Below are 16482 nucleotides of genomic sequence, written 5' to 3'. Positions count from 1 at the left end.
TTTGGTTGTATTTTCATCTTCATTTAACTCTGGAGAAACTCTGGGTCTGACGCCTCCGCCGTCCCTCATCCAGGATTCCCTGTTCAGCCCAAGTTGGGTCGTTTGCATCAGGAAGGTGATGGTCCAGCCAGAGTCTCCTGAAGTTGGTACCGGTGCTGCTCTACACGGCGTATATGCACAGGTCCTCAGTAACATGCAGACTAGGACTCGTGTAGCTGGCATTGCCTTTGGTTTGAGCTACAATCTGTTCTGGATCAAAGATCATGTAATCAGGAATACTGGAAGCCATCAGAGGACTGAACTACTTAGGCCTGGTACACACAACGATTTTTGGGCTGTTTTTGTCCCGATTTTGCTTCTTCCCGACCTCGGACGGCAAACACCCGATCATCGTGAGATTTCTTGTCCAATCATTATTTAGTCTGAGATTACGAGTCGATTTGTCCCGATAATCTGCTCCGAAACAGGTCGTAGCCGACAGTCGGGAATATTTAACATGTTTAATATTTCAGAGCCGATTTCTGAGGAACGGCGACGACTCGTGCATCGTGACTGCGTGGATGGTGACGTGGTACAGAATGTACAGTGTACAGTGTGTGTTGTTCTGTGATTACGTTTTCAGAGCCACCACACACAGAACGATCAAAACTGATGTTTTTTTATCTTCACGTGTGAGGTCTCGGCCAGATAAAAAATCTCATAAAATTAAAAAAATCGTGTGTGTACCAGGCCTTAGATAAAAACCTGGACCCTACCCTCTGGCCTTCCAGGACTACAGAGCCTTAGCAAACTTAGTGACACGCCCCCCATCGACAATAACACCTGACTGCAGGGGCGATGGTGGACGAGGACGCCGCCACATCTCAACTCTCAGCTGGAAGTCTGGCGGCCTGGACTGCAGAAACTGGTCTTCAGCAAAGACATGAAGCTCTTCAGCTGCTGCTTAGACCAAGAAACTGGATGTTTGAGCATTTAAACAGGATTAAATATGAAGCCTTTATAAATTTAGCAGCTGACTGGGTTTTTTAATATTCAAATTTACTGATGCTCAAGAGTGTTTATGGGTTTACAGTAACTAAAATTAAATAAAAGATGGAAAATATTGTCAAAAGGAAAAGACAAAACCAGGTTTTACTCCAGAGTAGATGCAGTTCATTTTCCCTGTTAACGCTAAAAATGAGGATTATGACATTTCTCTGCTTTGGAAGGCCGCCCGATAAAGTAGTAAAGCCTAATTTGTTGTACATATGATCCCATACATGATGTCATAAGTGGATCTATTTCATCATTTGTAAGAAAAATCAAATATTAGCAGTATTAGAAAATATGAGTTATTGAAACAACTGCAGTCGGCTGTCAGTACTCTAGTACTAGTAGAAAAGTATAAAATGGTACATGATGTAGATTTAATAAAGTAGTTAAAGTACACAGAGATGTAGGAGGGTAACTTCAGGTAAACCGGGCCATTTAAGGTTTGAGCCTCCCAGATTTTTACATTTTAACAGCCAACGCTTCAAATGACTTAAACATGTTGCTACACCTGTATTACACAGAAACAACTGATCTGATTGGTCCATGGTTGCTGATGTGGGCGGGGCGATGTTTTCCATCCAGCCAGCAGAGGTAAACTGGGAGGTGAGAGGTCTGGCAGACAAATTCCTCTTTAAAACGACCAGGCTGATAAATCGGTAATTACCAGATGTTCATCTAAACATGGTCATTAAGACAAAGCTGTGTCCACCAGATGGAAAGTAAACTTTTAATTTAACTTTTTTATGTAAAAGGATTTTGTGGGTTGAATTTACTAGATTACATGAAGGTATGTTGGGTCCAGTGGCGGAGCCAGAAAATGTCCATTGGGGGGGCCAGGATGGATGAGATTATTTTTGGGGTGGTGTACATGTCGTCTACACGGTGAGTCGCTGTGTAAAGCTGCAACGTCACGCGGTGTCCCGGAAGAGAAACTAGTCCAGTTTCTCAGCATGGTGATGCTGCTGGGCTGCAGCGCTCCAGAAATGTGCTTCATGAATGTCGACGTTCCGGCAAACAAGTCAGGAACGCCGAGTTCTAGGTGGGAAGGTTCCATAACACCACTTTAACAACAACATGATAACAATGATGATCATCATCATTTTTACTCTTCATCACAACTGAGAATCCAGCTCTGCCTTTAATCCGTCTCTACATGTGGTGGAGAGCAGTGGGCGGCCATGTTTCAGCACCTGGCGAGCAGGTGGGCGGGGTTACACACACCAGGGACATGAACCTGAGGTTCCAGACCCAAAGTTGACATTTTCCAGCAGCACATTTTCCAGACTGGACGGAGTTTTACTGCTTTGCTGAGAGGAGAAGCTCAGCTTAGTTTCTGGAGATCAGCAGCATTAGGAGCTGATTCTCTGTATCATCAGGAACACACACATACATCATTTATTTTTTCTGATTGGTCTGATTAATCTATACATACACACATGTAAAACGCAGCGTCTCCTCTCTGATATTAAAGCTTACCTGGTATTATCTGCAGAGGTGATTCTAGAGTCTCTGGGGCCCTGGGGAGCATTTCACAGGGGCTCCTCCAACCAGCGTTCATCACCCTTTTATTAGATTTTATATTAATATGTATTAATTATCACTGGATCAGTGATGCAAACAAAGCAGCTCATGCAGCGTAAACTCCTGCAGCCAAGGCTGTCAGGTCACCTGACTCAGGTGTGATGGTTCAGAGAAGAAGATCCCAACACAGGACACAACAGGCAGGCCAGCAATCCAGAACTGAGATTTCAGCTTTCAGGACTGTTAGTGAGACAATAAAACAGGCCAGAAGCCAGTCTGAGGGTCAAGAAGCAGGACCAGGAACCCAGACCTGGTTCATACTGGACTCAGACTGACAGGGTCCCAGAGGGAGGTGGGTGTCCTCAGTCAGAACAGAGTCCACACAGAGACACATGGACACATGAAACATCTGCATCATCTGCACCATAACTCCCACTGACATGTTTCCACATGTCTGATCTGACCTCTAGATCCGGTTTCTGACCTGGTTCTGGTTCCTGACGCTCCCCGTTTGAACATCATCCAGACATTTTTCACTCTGACCAGAGAGGATCCGGTTTGCTCTCCGTAGCGGACTTCTTAGATCTACATTTCTCAGAAAGTCAAACTTGATAAGAATCTGCTGTCAGATTAGAGGACGAGGCTGTGGTCGTGTTGCCATGACGACCGGGACGGGCTGAGCTTTTCCTGTTAGTTTAAAGCTGCAGCAGCATCCTCTTATCATTTCTGCTGAAACAGATAACATCAGCTGCAGCTGGAACTCATGACACCTTTTTTAACCCCGTCCTGTCCAACATCAGGACAGAATCATGGTCTGGATGCCGTGTTGGACCAAACATGTTTACTTTGCTAAGAGGAGCTTCATAGATAGAAGCTTCTTCATACTTTAGTACTATTTTTGTTTATTTATCTGTTCATTGGTTGTGCGAGCTGTCCGGTGCCTGTACGACCAGTGTCAGAGCTTGGTCCGCATTGCCGGCATGTAAATCAGAATCGTTCCCAGTGCAGGTTGGACTCCGCCAAGGCTGCCCTCTGTCACCGATTCTGTTCATAACTTTTATGGACAGAATTTCTAGGCGCAGCCGAGGTGTTGAGGGGATCCGGTTTGGTGGCCTCAGGACTGGGTCTCTGCTCTTTGCGGATGATGTGGTTCTGTTGGCTTCATTGGGCCATGATCTTTAGCTCTCACTGGAGTGATTCACAGCCGAGTGTGTAGCAGCTGGGATGAGAATCAGCACTCTCAGAATCAGTGCTCTCTCCGGGTCCGGGAATAGGGTTCTGCCCCAAGTGGAGGAGATGATGTATCTCGGGGTCTTGTTCAGGATTGAGGGAAGGATGGAGCGGGAGATGGACAGGCGGATCGGTGCGTCTGCAGTGATGCGGACTCTGCATCGGTCTGTCGTGGTGAAGAAGGAGCTGAGCCAAAAGGCAAAGCTCTCGATTTACCGGTCGATCTACGTTCCTACCCTCACCTATGGTCACGAGCTGTGGGTAGTGACCGAAAGAACAAGATCGCGAGTACATGCGGCCGAAATGAGTTTTCTCTGCAGGGTGGCCGGGCTCTCCCTTAGAGATAGGGTGAGAAGCTCGGTGATCCGGGAGGGGCTCAGAGTAGAGCCGCTTCTCCTCCACATCGAGAGGAGCCAGATGAGGTGGCTCGGGCATCTGGTTAGGATGCCTCCTGGACTCCTCCCTGGTGAGGTGTTCCAGGCACGTCCCACCGGAAAGAGGCCCCTAACCCAGGACACGCTGGACAGACTACATCTCTCGGTTGGTCTGGTAACACCTCGGGATCCCTCCGAATGAGGAAGTCTGGGTTTCCATGTTTAGGCAGCTGCCTCCGCAACCCGACTCCGGATAAGCAGCAGAAAATGGATGGATGGATGGATGGATGGATAAAAACAGATTTTTCCTTTTGTCATTGAAGTGTGAGTGTTTGTGCAGCAGTGATAAAAGTCCTACAGCAGCATCACCCAAAGTAACACCTGCTGGTAAAATACATAATTGGGAAGCTTCTCTTCAATTTTTTTACATCAGATGATCACTTTAGTTGTAAAAATCAGTTCAATATTTCATTAAATATTAGGGCGGCTGTAGCTCAGGAGGAAGAGCAGTCGTCTTTCAACCGGAAGGTAGGCGGGTTGATTCCAGGCTTCCACTGACTAAATGCAGAAGTGTCCTTTGGCAAGACACTTAACCCCACGTTGCCTCCCAATGTGCCTATCGGGGTGTGAGTGTGTGTGTGAATTGGTGAATGTGATAAGTAGTGTAAAGCGCTTTGAGTGGTCAAACTGGCTGGGAAAGAGCTATATAAGTACAAGTCCATTTACCCAATCTAGACCTAAAAAAATGGTCTAATTTGTGCCCCCCCCGGGTCAGTGCTCCTGTCTGGGCCCCTGTCAGAACTTTTCTAGACCCGCCCCTGCATAGCTGAAGGAGCTGCTGGGAAGGAGGAAACTAGCGTTCATGGTTCACACCGTCACATATTTACCCCAAAGTCTTGTTGTTGGCAGGATCTTCTCTAACACAGTAGCTGATGACAGAAAGTAAATAAATTAATGTCGCTGTGAAATAATCTATTTGACTCTACAGGTGGTTACTTACAGCCAAACTACAATTACTGTTTTTATCGTAGCGTTTGTCGTTATCATCACATGGTCCCCATTCATTCAGCATTTATCTCAAACCAGATTGGCGTATTTAATCTTAATGCATGCACATATTTTTGATCCATGCTATTATAATTATTAACATAGCAGGTCCCCCATTCATTCTGCATTAATCTCAGAGTGCAGTGTTTAAACCTTTCTGCTGACTATCATAGAAACTAAATAAAGTTACGGAACAAACATAGAATTTTAAAAAAACATTCACATGCATTTACATGTTATTACAGTGCTACGCATGTGTTTGTTTGTTTAGTTTTTGTTAAGTTTTATATCTATTAAAAAGAGCAACAGGCAGTCTTACTGCTTCCCGTGGCTGAGACGTTTGGCTGGCCTTCGTCGCCGACTGTGTGACGTATGACGCAGCGTTGCTGCATTTTAGTGACGTGGCTGTCGTTCTGACAACTTCTTCCTGGTACCTGATGACTTTTGTCCTGACACCTGACACCTGACTCTGACTACGAGGATGTCCTAAAATGAACACCGTACACCAGAAAACCCGAAGTCTGGTCCAAACCTGAGTTCTGCTAAACCTGATGTGAATCCTTCATTTGACGCCACTTTTAATGAAGATGGAGAGATTTTCTTTTAAAATCTATTTTCTGGAATTTGTACACTGATGATGATTATGATGATGACGATGAAGATGATGATGATAATGACGATGATGATGATGATAACGATGATGATGAAAGTCTATATGTATGTATATATATATATATATATATATATATATACATACATACACATATATATATATATATATATATATATATACATACATACACATATATATATATATATATATATATATACATATGTGTATGTATGTATGTATATGTATATGTACATATATATATATATATATATTAGGGCTGAACAGACAGTCTTCACCATGTTTGTACACACAGTTGTTGGTATTTTGACCCGTTCCTCCATGCAGATCTCCTCTAGAGCAGGGATGTTTTAGGGCTGTCGCTCGCTGGAACACAGACTTTCAACTCCCTCCAAAGAATTCTATGGGGTTGAGATCTGGGGACTGGCTAGGCCACTCCAGGACCTTGAAATGCTTCTTATGAATCTACTCCTTGTTGTCCGGGCGCTGTGTTTGGGACCATTGTCATGCTGAAAGACCCAGCCACTTTTCATCTTCAATGCCCTTGCTGATGGAAGGTTTTCACTCAAAATCTCACGACACATGGCCCCATTCATTCTTTCCTTTACACGGATCAGTTCTCCTGGTCCCATTGCAGAAAAACAGCCCCAAACCATGATGTTTCCACCCCCGTGCTTCACAGTAGGTTTGGTGTCCTTTGGATGGAGCTCAGCATTCTTTCTCCTCCAAACACGACAGGCTGAGTTTTTACCAAAAAGTTCTATTTTGGTTTCATCTGACCATATGACATTCTTCCAATCCTCTTCTGGATCATCTAGATGCTCTCTAGCAAATTTCAGACGGGCCTGGACGTGTACTGGTTGAAGCAGGGACACGTCTGGCCCTGCAGGATCTGAGTCCCTGGCGGCGTCGTGTGTTACTGATGGTAGCCTTTGTTCCTTTGGTCCCAGCTCTCTGCAGGTCACCAGGTCCCCCGTGTGGTTCTGGGATTTTTGTTCACCATTCTCATGATCATTTTGACCCCACGGGGTGAGATCTTATGTGGAGTCCCAGATGGAGGGAGATGATCAGTGGTCTTGTATGTCTTCCATCTTGCTCCCAGAGTTGATTTCTTCACACCAAGCTGCTCACCTACTGCAGATCCAGTCTTCGCAGCCTGGTGCCATTAATACAGGTAGCGAGTGGAGGACAGAGGAGCCTCTTAAAGAAGAAGTTACAGGTCTGAGAGCCAGAAATATGGCTTGTTTTTAGGTGACCAAATACTTATTTTACAGAGGAATTTCCCAATAAATTCATTAAAAATCATGTGATTTTCTGGATGTTTTCTTTTCTCATTTTGTCTCTCATACTTGAGGTTTACCTATGATGGAAATTACAGGACTCTCATCTGTTTAAATGGGAGAACTTACACATTTGGGGGCTGACTAAATATTTTTTTGCCTGACTGTAGTAATTAGTGGCCAGTTCTTTTTGTTAATTTATTTTTTCTTTTGCTTTTTACTGGCTTGTTCTGAGCTGAGTTTAGAAAAAAGCTGTTTTATTGTGTTTTTGGTTTAAACAGTTTCGCTTCCCGAACACGTGATTCACCACCTTTTTCTGTTTTTCCTCATTTCTGTCTGCAGCAATAAAATCCATTAGCTCCCTTTACCACACGTCCACAGTACTCTGCATTTACGCCTTATATCTCCTAGCAGAGCCGGTTGTAACAAAATACAAAACATGATAAAATGTTTTTTCTCTTTATGATAAAACCAACAAAAGTTTAAGATCAACATTAACATGAAAAGATAACTGAGCTCCAGACGGTTTATCTAAGAAAATCCCAGATAAACTTGGTGGTTTTAGATTAAAAAGCCTGGATTCAGATCCATTTCCATTCTGGAACATGTGGAAAAACAGACGTTTAATAAATGAAGTTCAGAAAAACTGAACAGGCTGAAAGCAGCTGATGATCCAGAGAAACTCCAGGAACTGATTTCATGAAGCAGATTTTATTCAGGAAATGGAATCAGGAAGTAAGAAGAGAATAAAATGATTTTAAAACAAAAAGAACATAAAGGACTCGAACTGTTTCATGTTTCAGCTAAAAGAAAAATCCAGGAATCAAACAGACTGAAGAACATTAAATATCAGGACAGAAACAGAAACTCTGGTTCAGTAGAAATCTGACGTCCTCCGTACAAACTGATCACATTTCATCTCCATGATGTTCCTGTTCAGACGGGTTCTTCATGAGAACATCAGCAGAGGAAACATGAAAGTGAAGCTGCGTCTCAGGAACAGACTTCTGCAGAACACAGTGAAGCCGTGAGAGGAGGAGATTCTCTCTGAAACTTAAACAGCTGATGTCTGAAAGTCTCCAACAGCTGGAGTCCAGAAACAGCTGGGATGCTTAAATATTTCATTTATACTAAACACAAAGGAGAATTACTAAAAGCACACTTAGATTAATGGAGTTAAAATGTACTCAGATGTACTCAGTAATGTTACTGCGTTCCAGTTAACAGTGAAGCACCAGGCTGCTGTTTTTCTTTTATCTGAGATTATTAAAGCTTTAAATGGAGCGAGATGCAATATTTAAGAACAACTTATTTTAAAAAGTAAAGAACTTTACTGTCTCCAGTCCTGGAGGAGACTGGCCAGACTTCAGAGTGATGTTGGGCCTTACAGTCAACAGTAAATAATAAGAAATAACTTTATTGATGCATGTATTGTTATTACTTGGTGGATGAACATTAGTAGATGCTTCTTTCTGTGTGGAGTTGTCATGCTCTTCATCTCTCTCCTTCTTCCCCTCACAGTCCTAAAAGATGAAATCCGGATCGCTGCTGTTTAGGAAATTGTGCCATGTAGGGGTTGGTGGTCCTGGGAAGAACTGGTGACCCATTCCTGATAGACTGGGATCAGCTCCACCCCCTGCAGTCCTGCTCTGGAATGATGGGGCTAAACTGGATGAAGAGTTTTACCTGAAAGGGTTGGATGCTGTAGCTTTTTCCAGATATGATTTAGTAAATATTCTCCAGATATTAAAGTCAGGAAATTTTCTGATTGACGAGTGATTAATATTCAGAATTTAACTGCCAAACCAGGCAGATTCCAGTCAGAGTGGAAATTTATACGTCCTCAGATACAGATGAAGAACACTGATTTACTTACTTTCTCTTTTTCACTTTTTAAATTTTGGAAGTTTTATGGCAAATTTTAACTTCAGTGCTTGTAATTTAACAAAGCTGATCAGAGCTGATCTGCTTCCTTCATCCTCTCTGCTCTTCATCTCCTCCAGTTTCTGGACCTTCTCTTTGTCTCCTTCCTCCTTCATCTTCTCAATCAGGAAGTCCAAGTGGACGTAAGTGGAGACAGAAACAACATTGAGGGCGATCTCCTCCAGTTTAACAACATGTTGGTAGGCTTCATCCAGCAGCTGAGACCTCTCTGTTGTCAGCTTCTTCATTTCTTCTCCAACATTCTCCAGAACACTCTTCATGTTACCATCTTCTGATTTATTCTTTCCATACGTCTTCTTTATACTTTCCACAGTCTTCTGAACTCTCCTGGTCTTGGTCACATATCTCCAGTTTTCTTTCACATGATCTGATGCAGGACACTTCCTGGTACAAACAGTACAGCGTCCATCTTTCATGATCTCACAGAGTTCTGGTTTCCAGGCCTTCGTACATCCAGGATGGTGACAGTTCTCCTCACACACTTTACAGGTGACTGCTCCCTGTTTAGAAAACAACCACCACCCACCATCAATGTCTTCTTTCTCTTTGTAGACCTCATCAACTTCTATAATGAAGTTCTGGTTCTTCTTCTTCATAGCTTCTTGAATTTGTCTGATTTCTGTCTGTTTCAGTTCAGTCAGGCTGATTCTGTCCTGCAGGTTCTGGATGCAGGCTGTTTGGAGGGTCTGAGACTGAGATCCTGTCAAGAAGTTTGTAAAATGACCAATTTCCTCTTTGGTAAAAGACCATGAATGTTTAGAAGCCTCGCCTTTGTATTTTTTATCTCGTTGCTTCTGCTGTTTATTATTAAACAGGTAGTAAACAGGCTGGTTCTTCTCATCTCTGGAATATTTAATGTTTGCAGCTTCAAGAGCCTGAAGAACATTTTCAGGTTTTCTTCCATCTGAGTGTGTGATGAGAGCTACGATGTTTTTCTCCATGTTTTTTCCAAACAGAGACGTCACTGAGTTGAAGACGTACATCAGTCGATCACTCAGTCGACGATCACTTCCCTTCATCACCAGACCCACAGCATGAACTTCATGAACTCCATCCTCTGACCCAAACATGTCTAATAATCTCTGACTGATGAGGACATCGTGTTCGATTCCTCTGGTGTCTCCAAATCCAGGAGTATCGATGATGGTCAGAGAGTAGGGCAGAGTTTTACCTTCAAACCCAAACATCTGGTACACCATCACATCTGATGTCTGACTTTCTTCCTCCTCTACGATGTGAAACCAGACTCCATCCTCCCACTCCACCCCCATGCTGTAGTTGACCAGAGCGTTGATCAGAGTAGATTTTCCTGCTCCTGTTTCTCCAACTAGTAAGATGGTTTTATTGGCTTTCTTCTCATCTTTTTCTCCAACAGTCATTCTGGTCAGAGATCCAAACTTCTCTTTCTTTGTTCTCAGCTGGTAGACAGCAGGAGGTTCTGATCGGATCAGTTTGCTGGTGGAGATGAAGTCCTCATGTGGTGAAGAGATCTTTCTCATCCTGCAGAAACAAACACAATTTTTACTCCACAGATTACATAAACAATGAGAGTTTCCTTACAGAAAAACCACCGTACAAACATGTACAAACACGTACAAACATGTACAAACACGTGCAAACATGTACAAACACGTACAAACATGTACAAACATGTACAAACATGTACAAACATGTACAAACACGTGCAAACATGTACAAACACGTACAAACATGTACAAACACGTACAAACATGTACAAACATGTACAAACACGTACAAACATGTACAAACATGTACAAACATGTACAAACACGTACAAACATGTACAAACATGTACAAACACGTACAAACATGTACAAACACGTGCAAACATGTACAAACACGTACAAACATGTACAAACATGTACAAACACGTACAAACACGTGCAAACATGTACAAACATGTACAAACATGTACAAACACGTACAAACATGTGCAAACATGTACAAACATGTACAAACATGTACAAACATGTACAAACACGTACAAACACGTACAAACATGTGCAAACATGTACAAACATGTACAAACATGTACAAACACGTACAAACATGTGCAAACATGTACAAACATGTACAAACATGTACAAACACGTACAAACATGTACAAACATGTACAAACACGTACAAACATGTGCAAACACGTACAAACATGTACAAACATGTACAAACATGTACAAACATGTACAAACATGTACAAACACGTACAAACATGTACAAACATGTACAAACACGTACAAACACGTGCAAACATGTACAAACATGTACAAACATGTACAAACATGTACAAACATGTACAAACACGTACAAACATGTGCAAACATGTACAAACATGTACAAACATGTACAAACATGTACAAACACGTACAAACATGTGCAAACATGTACAAACACATACAAACACGTACAAACATGTACAAACACGTACAAACATGTGCAAACATGTACAAACATGTACAAACATGTACAAACACGTACAAACATGTACAAACACGTACAAACATGTGCAAACATGTACAAACACGTACAAACATGTACAAACATGTACAAACACGTACAAACATGTACAAACACGTACAAACATGTACAAACATGTACAAACACGTACAAACATGTACAAACACGTACAAACATGTGCAAACATGTACAAACATGTGCAAACATGTGCAAACATGTACAAACATGTACAAACATGTAGTTTTGGAACATTTTCACATGTTCTTCACATGTGGTTCACATTCTAATTATGAAATGTTGAGAATAAGTTACTTCACCTGTTTTTGAGAACTTGTGTACTTCACACAGCACAGTTATTTGTGAAAGTACTGGATGGATCCATTAACAAAGAACTGATGTTAAACGTAATCTATTGATCTACTAATGGATTACAGCTGCTTCCATTAGACAGAAAATTCAATGTTTCTCCTTTCAAGATATTATATTTAGCATTTTCATGTAAAATTGGAAAATATGTAAATCAGTGATTCAACATCACAAAACACAACCATCAATCCATTTCTTATGGTCACGGGGGCAGCAGTCTAAGTATGGGAACCCTCTCCCCAGCCACTTCGTCCAGCTCATTTGGGGGGATTACAAGGTGTTACCAAGCCAGAGCCGAGACACAGTCCCTCTAGCTTGTCCTGGGTCTTCCAACAGTCTCCCACCGGTGGGCCATGCCTGGAGCACCTCCCCAGGGAAGCGTCCAGGAGGCATCCTAAGCAGATGTCAGAGCCACCTCACCTCAATGCAAAGTGCTTTATATGATAAAAAGCAATTCAAGCATATAAAAATAAAACAAGCCTTCACACACCAAAATAGATTGTTTTTTTTAATTGCTATGCAAACTCATATTCTCTTTCACACACATGCATACACACACAAAGCAAGCAGTCCCCCCACCCCCACCCAGAATCTAAGAAGGCTTTTTAACTGTTTGATGCTGCTGATGAGGTTGATAAAATCCATTTTTAGAGTCTCTGACTGTTGGAATTAACATCATTTGTACCTGCATGTGAAGGATGAGAGGTGTTGGTGGAACAGATGGTGGACGGAGTTACTGATGTTTGTGAAGATGTGAGGCACCTGTTCACACACAGAGTGGAGGTGGCGTTTCTCGTTGCACAGTGGGAGTGGAGGTGTAAATGTCTGCTGCAGCGACCACAGGTGGAAACGTGGCGGTTCCAGCCAGGAGCACGCTATCTGCCCGAACAGCAACGAGACCATGGGTGACCACTCACCAAGTCTTTCAGAAGCTGCCGACGCTTTGCTGAAGATGAGCTCCATCGGTGTGGATGCTGACACAAGTAGCCGCCTACCGAGTGCAACCCTGCTTCTGGTCCTCATTCCCGGATGCGCCTGGATGACAGCTAGGTGGTGGAGCAGCCAGCCCTTCCTCGGACATGAGTCCCGACAGAGCATCGAAGCAGCTGAAGAGAGCAAGTCCACTACTGTCCTTCCTGTGCAGACCACCTCCAACCAAAGCTGGCTTTTCAGTGTGGAGCTCAGGCGTCATGGTCCATTTCCTCATCAAGCTCATCTGCTCCACCTGGACCTCCTTGATTACACATCATTCCCACCTGCCCGCTTTCCTACTTAAACCCTCTCTTGTCTCTGCTTCCCTGCCAGGTGGTCAGCATTGTTCTCCTTGTTGATATCCAGCGTTTTCTCTTGCCTCTAGATTCCTGTAAACGACCATGTTTTGTCCCTCAGATCCCCTTGTGCCTGACATCGACCCTGTTTTAGAAAGACCTCTGAGCCCTGCCTGACCCTGGTAAGTTATCTGACCTCTGCCTCTTTGTGAATGACCCTTGCCTGTCTGAGTACTACGCCTTTGGATTGTGGATCCCCACTAATTATGTCTGGAGTTGTTTCAGGAGTTCATGTTCCACTGCAGCTCAGGAACCTGCCGCCAGTCTCTGTCGGACTTCATCTGGATTATTTCCTGCTTTTCCCCGGCTTCAGTAAACCATCCCTTGTGTCAGTCTCCATCACTGTATGTGTGTGGCTGAATTTCGGGGTCCTCCATGATAACTCATTATAGGAGGAGGGCTGTGGTGAAGTGATTGGGTCCCATTGCACTGTAACCTGGAGGGCCACTTTTAATAAGGCAATATGTATGCAGCGCTGTTGGTGGGACCAACCAACAGGTCCAGTAGTTTATCAAGCAGCTCATTTTTGGAGCTAAGTTCATCAGAGAACTTGTGTATATCTTCCTTGAGGTAAGGAATTTACTTGTCAGTATTTGTAGACTCCAGATTGTAGGCATTTCAGGTCAGTCCAGGACTCAAACCAGATAAAACCTTTTTCTCTATTAGAATCGTGTTTAAAATAACGCACTAATGTAACATTTTAAAGAAGGTGTTAATACTAGTAAAAAATAAATAAAACTACATAAAAATTTGAAAAAATGTCCAATTCCATCAGAACTCCTTACTGGTGGGAACATAGATATCTACAATAAAGGCTAAATACTTTATGGCGCCATTTCGAACGTCCGCACCGGCAGCCATCTTGCCACAGACAAGCTCTCTTGTGCGCTCTGTGGTATCCGAGGGAAGGTGAGCGATCTGCACAAATGCAAATACTCTTATTTCACTGAAATCTTGACGGATTTACAAACAGTTTGGTTTCTTATAAAAGTTATTGACATGTCTATAATTGTGGATACTTGAATGTGTTGAAATGGCAGCTTTTGTCTTTGAAAGAGGACCTAACGTTGCAGCATAGTTGTGTATCCTCTCTCGCTCTGCTGTGATCTGTGTATCTGTCTAGTGAAATCTTAAGTTGGGTCATTTAATTGTATGTCAGTGTAACTCAAGAGGCCTTTTCAGAGTTAAATTCAATTCCACTGTTTCACTCACACAGTTGTTTTTATCTCTGTCCTCCATTTGTAAATATTCACCATAGTGGAGCTGAGAGGTGAAGGTGGGGGTGGATGATTGATGTGTCAATCACTACACAGTCCCCCTCTTAGCTCCACCTCTTTGTCCATCTTTGGATTTTCCAGGACTAACGACACGCGTGACGCTGCCAAGATGACAATGGTGGGAACGCCCAACGAGTTTCACTTTTCCTCTTCAGAAACCTACAGATGACGTCATGAGGTTCCATCCATCTTTTATTTACAATCTATGGTCTCCACCAGAACCAGTCTGAGGGTCTGAGGAAGGACGAGATGAAGGTCATCTTACCCTCGTAGTGAACTTTTAACAGAGCATGTACATGAAGAGAAGAAACCTTAAAAGTGAATTAAAGCATGAAGAATAAAAACGTACAAAGTGTAATAAAAGTGTAATATAGTAACACTCAATGAATAAATGGATGAATATATAATTAAAGAGATAATGGGATAAATGAACCCTTAATGAAGTTAATATATGAAGCAATAAGGCATCATAAGAAAAATATCTTCCACTATTGTCATTGGCCACCTACATCACACATAAGCTAATCATACAGCCCAAAACTAAGTTACTGTTACAAGTCTTAAAGATCTCCATCCTCCTCCTTTGTTTCTGAGTCTGTTTTGGTTCTACTTTAAGGAAGGCGCTGCGATGGCGTCATGCTTTTACGTAGCTGAGGCATCTGTTGCTATCCAGCTGATACTCCACCTCTCAGGTAAGGTTACGGTTGGCTGTGGGAACGCAAAGAGATTATGGTCCCATCCTAACTGTCCCGTCAGGACCCCATCTGTTTGGTGGAAACGAAGCTTTATTTTCTGGAGGACAGTCTGACAGGAAGTCTGTTGAAGTCTGAGTGATGTAGTTTGACTTGATGTCCAGCAGAGGGCGCTCTTACACTCACTGTGGGCTTATCACCAACACAGCAGCATCTCCATGAGAGGTTTTCTCCTGGTGTTTAGAAGTTTAAAGAGAAAACAGCTTCTGTGACACAGTTCTGAGCATGCTCCTCATGTGCCTGATCACATGATTGATCAGCTGTTTCTGCCTCCTCAGAACAAACATGTCTGACACGAAGTAATGATCAGAACTCCTGCAGGCTTCTCTCCTCATGTTCTGGTTCTGGACCACAGCTCTGGTTATTCCAGCCATGTGGAACGTCGCCTACAGGCCACCTGCTCACCACACACACTGCTTCATACACTCCAAACCAGCTGATGGAGACGAAGCTGAGGGAGAGACGAACGTTTGTTTGGGAAACATTTTTCTGTCTACAATCAGCTCCAGAAGTTCTGGATTCATCTCCACACAGATCAGGACATTTTAACCAGTTTCTTTAGTTTCTGGAGTCGCTGGTTCTCATGGTTCTGCCCAAGAATAAAAACTCAGATCCCACAAACCAAGACAGAAAGGAAACTGTTTAATCCAGAAATATTACAGACATGATATTGAAATATTGTAATTGTGTGATTGTGAATGTGTTTGATCAGGTCCAGCAGATCCAACAGTTCTTCTCATCAAAGTGGTGGTCCTGCCTCTGACTCTGCTGCTGCTCATCACCGTCCTGTGTTTCTACTGCCGGGTATGAACACATCTGTAGCTGAGAATGAAGCAGTCAGCTTGGAAACGGAAGAGATGAGTGATGTACTGTCATGTTTCTCCAGGCCAGCAGAGGGCAGAAGTGGAGCAGACAGGAGAACGTGGAGCTGGTTGGGTTAAACCTCGGTGTGGCTGCAGCTGAAGGAGATAAATTTGAATAAATCTGATTTATTTCCATCTTTTAAATCCAACATAACAAAATAATCTAGAAACAAAGTAAAGTAAGCAGGAAGTTTCATTCCAGCTAAATCTGTTCTGTAAAGAATATCTAAGTCCTACATATTAACTCTGCTTCCTCTCAGAGAAAACACGAGCAGCTTTATCTGAAATTAATTACACTTTCTTCCACACTGACAATAAATAAAAGGCGTCGCCTTCACGCTGAGTCCATCCTGTTCCAACAG

General features: G+C 42.9%; 1 protein-coding gene across 1 annotated transcript; it reads right to left on the bottom strand.

The window, feature by feature from the left end:
• Positions 1–9001: 9001 nt before the first annotated feature.
• LOC121630391 lies at positions 9002–10558 on the bottom strand. Its single transcript, XM_041970676.1, has one exon. It carries the CDS (start codon positions 10556–10558, stop codon positions 9002–9004), a length of 1557 nt encoding a protein of 518 aa, XP_041826610.1.
• Between the last annotated feature and the right edge of the window lie 5924 nt (positions 10559–16482).

The sequence above is a fragment of the Melanotaenia boesemani genome, chromosome 19 (genome assembly GCF_017639745.1).
Source record: "Melanotaenia boesemani isolate fMelBoe1 chromosome 19, fMelBoe1.pri, whole genome shotgun sequence".
Taxonomy (NCBI): domain Eukaryota; kingdom Metazoa; phylum Chordata; class Actinopteri; order Atheriniformes; family Melanotaeniidae; genus Melanotaenia; species Melanotaenia boesemani.
The sequence above is the reverse complement of the archived record's forward strand: the minus strand, read 5'-3'. Positions and strand labels throughout refer to the sequence as shown.

Excerpts from the sequence above, each read along its gene's own strand:
- LOC121630391 (XM_041970676.1), bottom strand. The coding sequence starts at position 10,558 with ATGAGAAAGATCTCTTCACCACATGAGGACTTCATCTCCACCAGCAAA.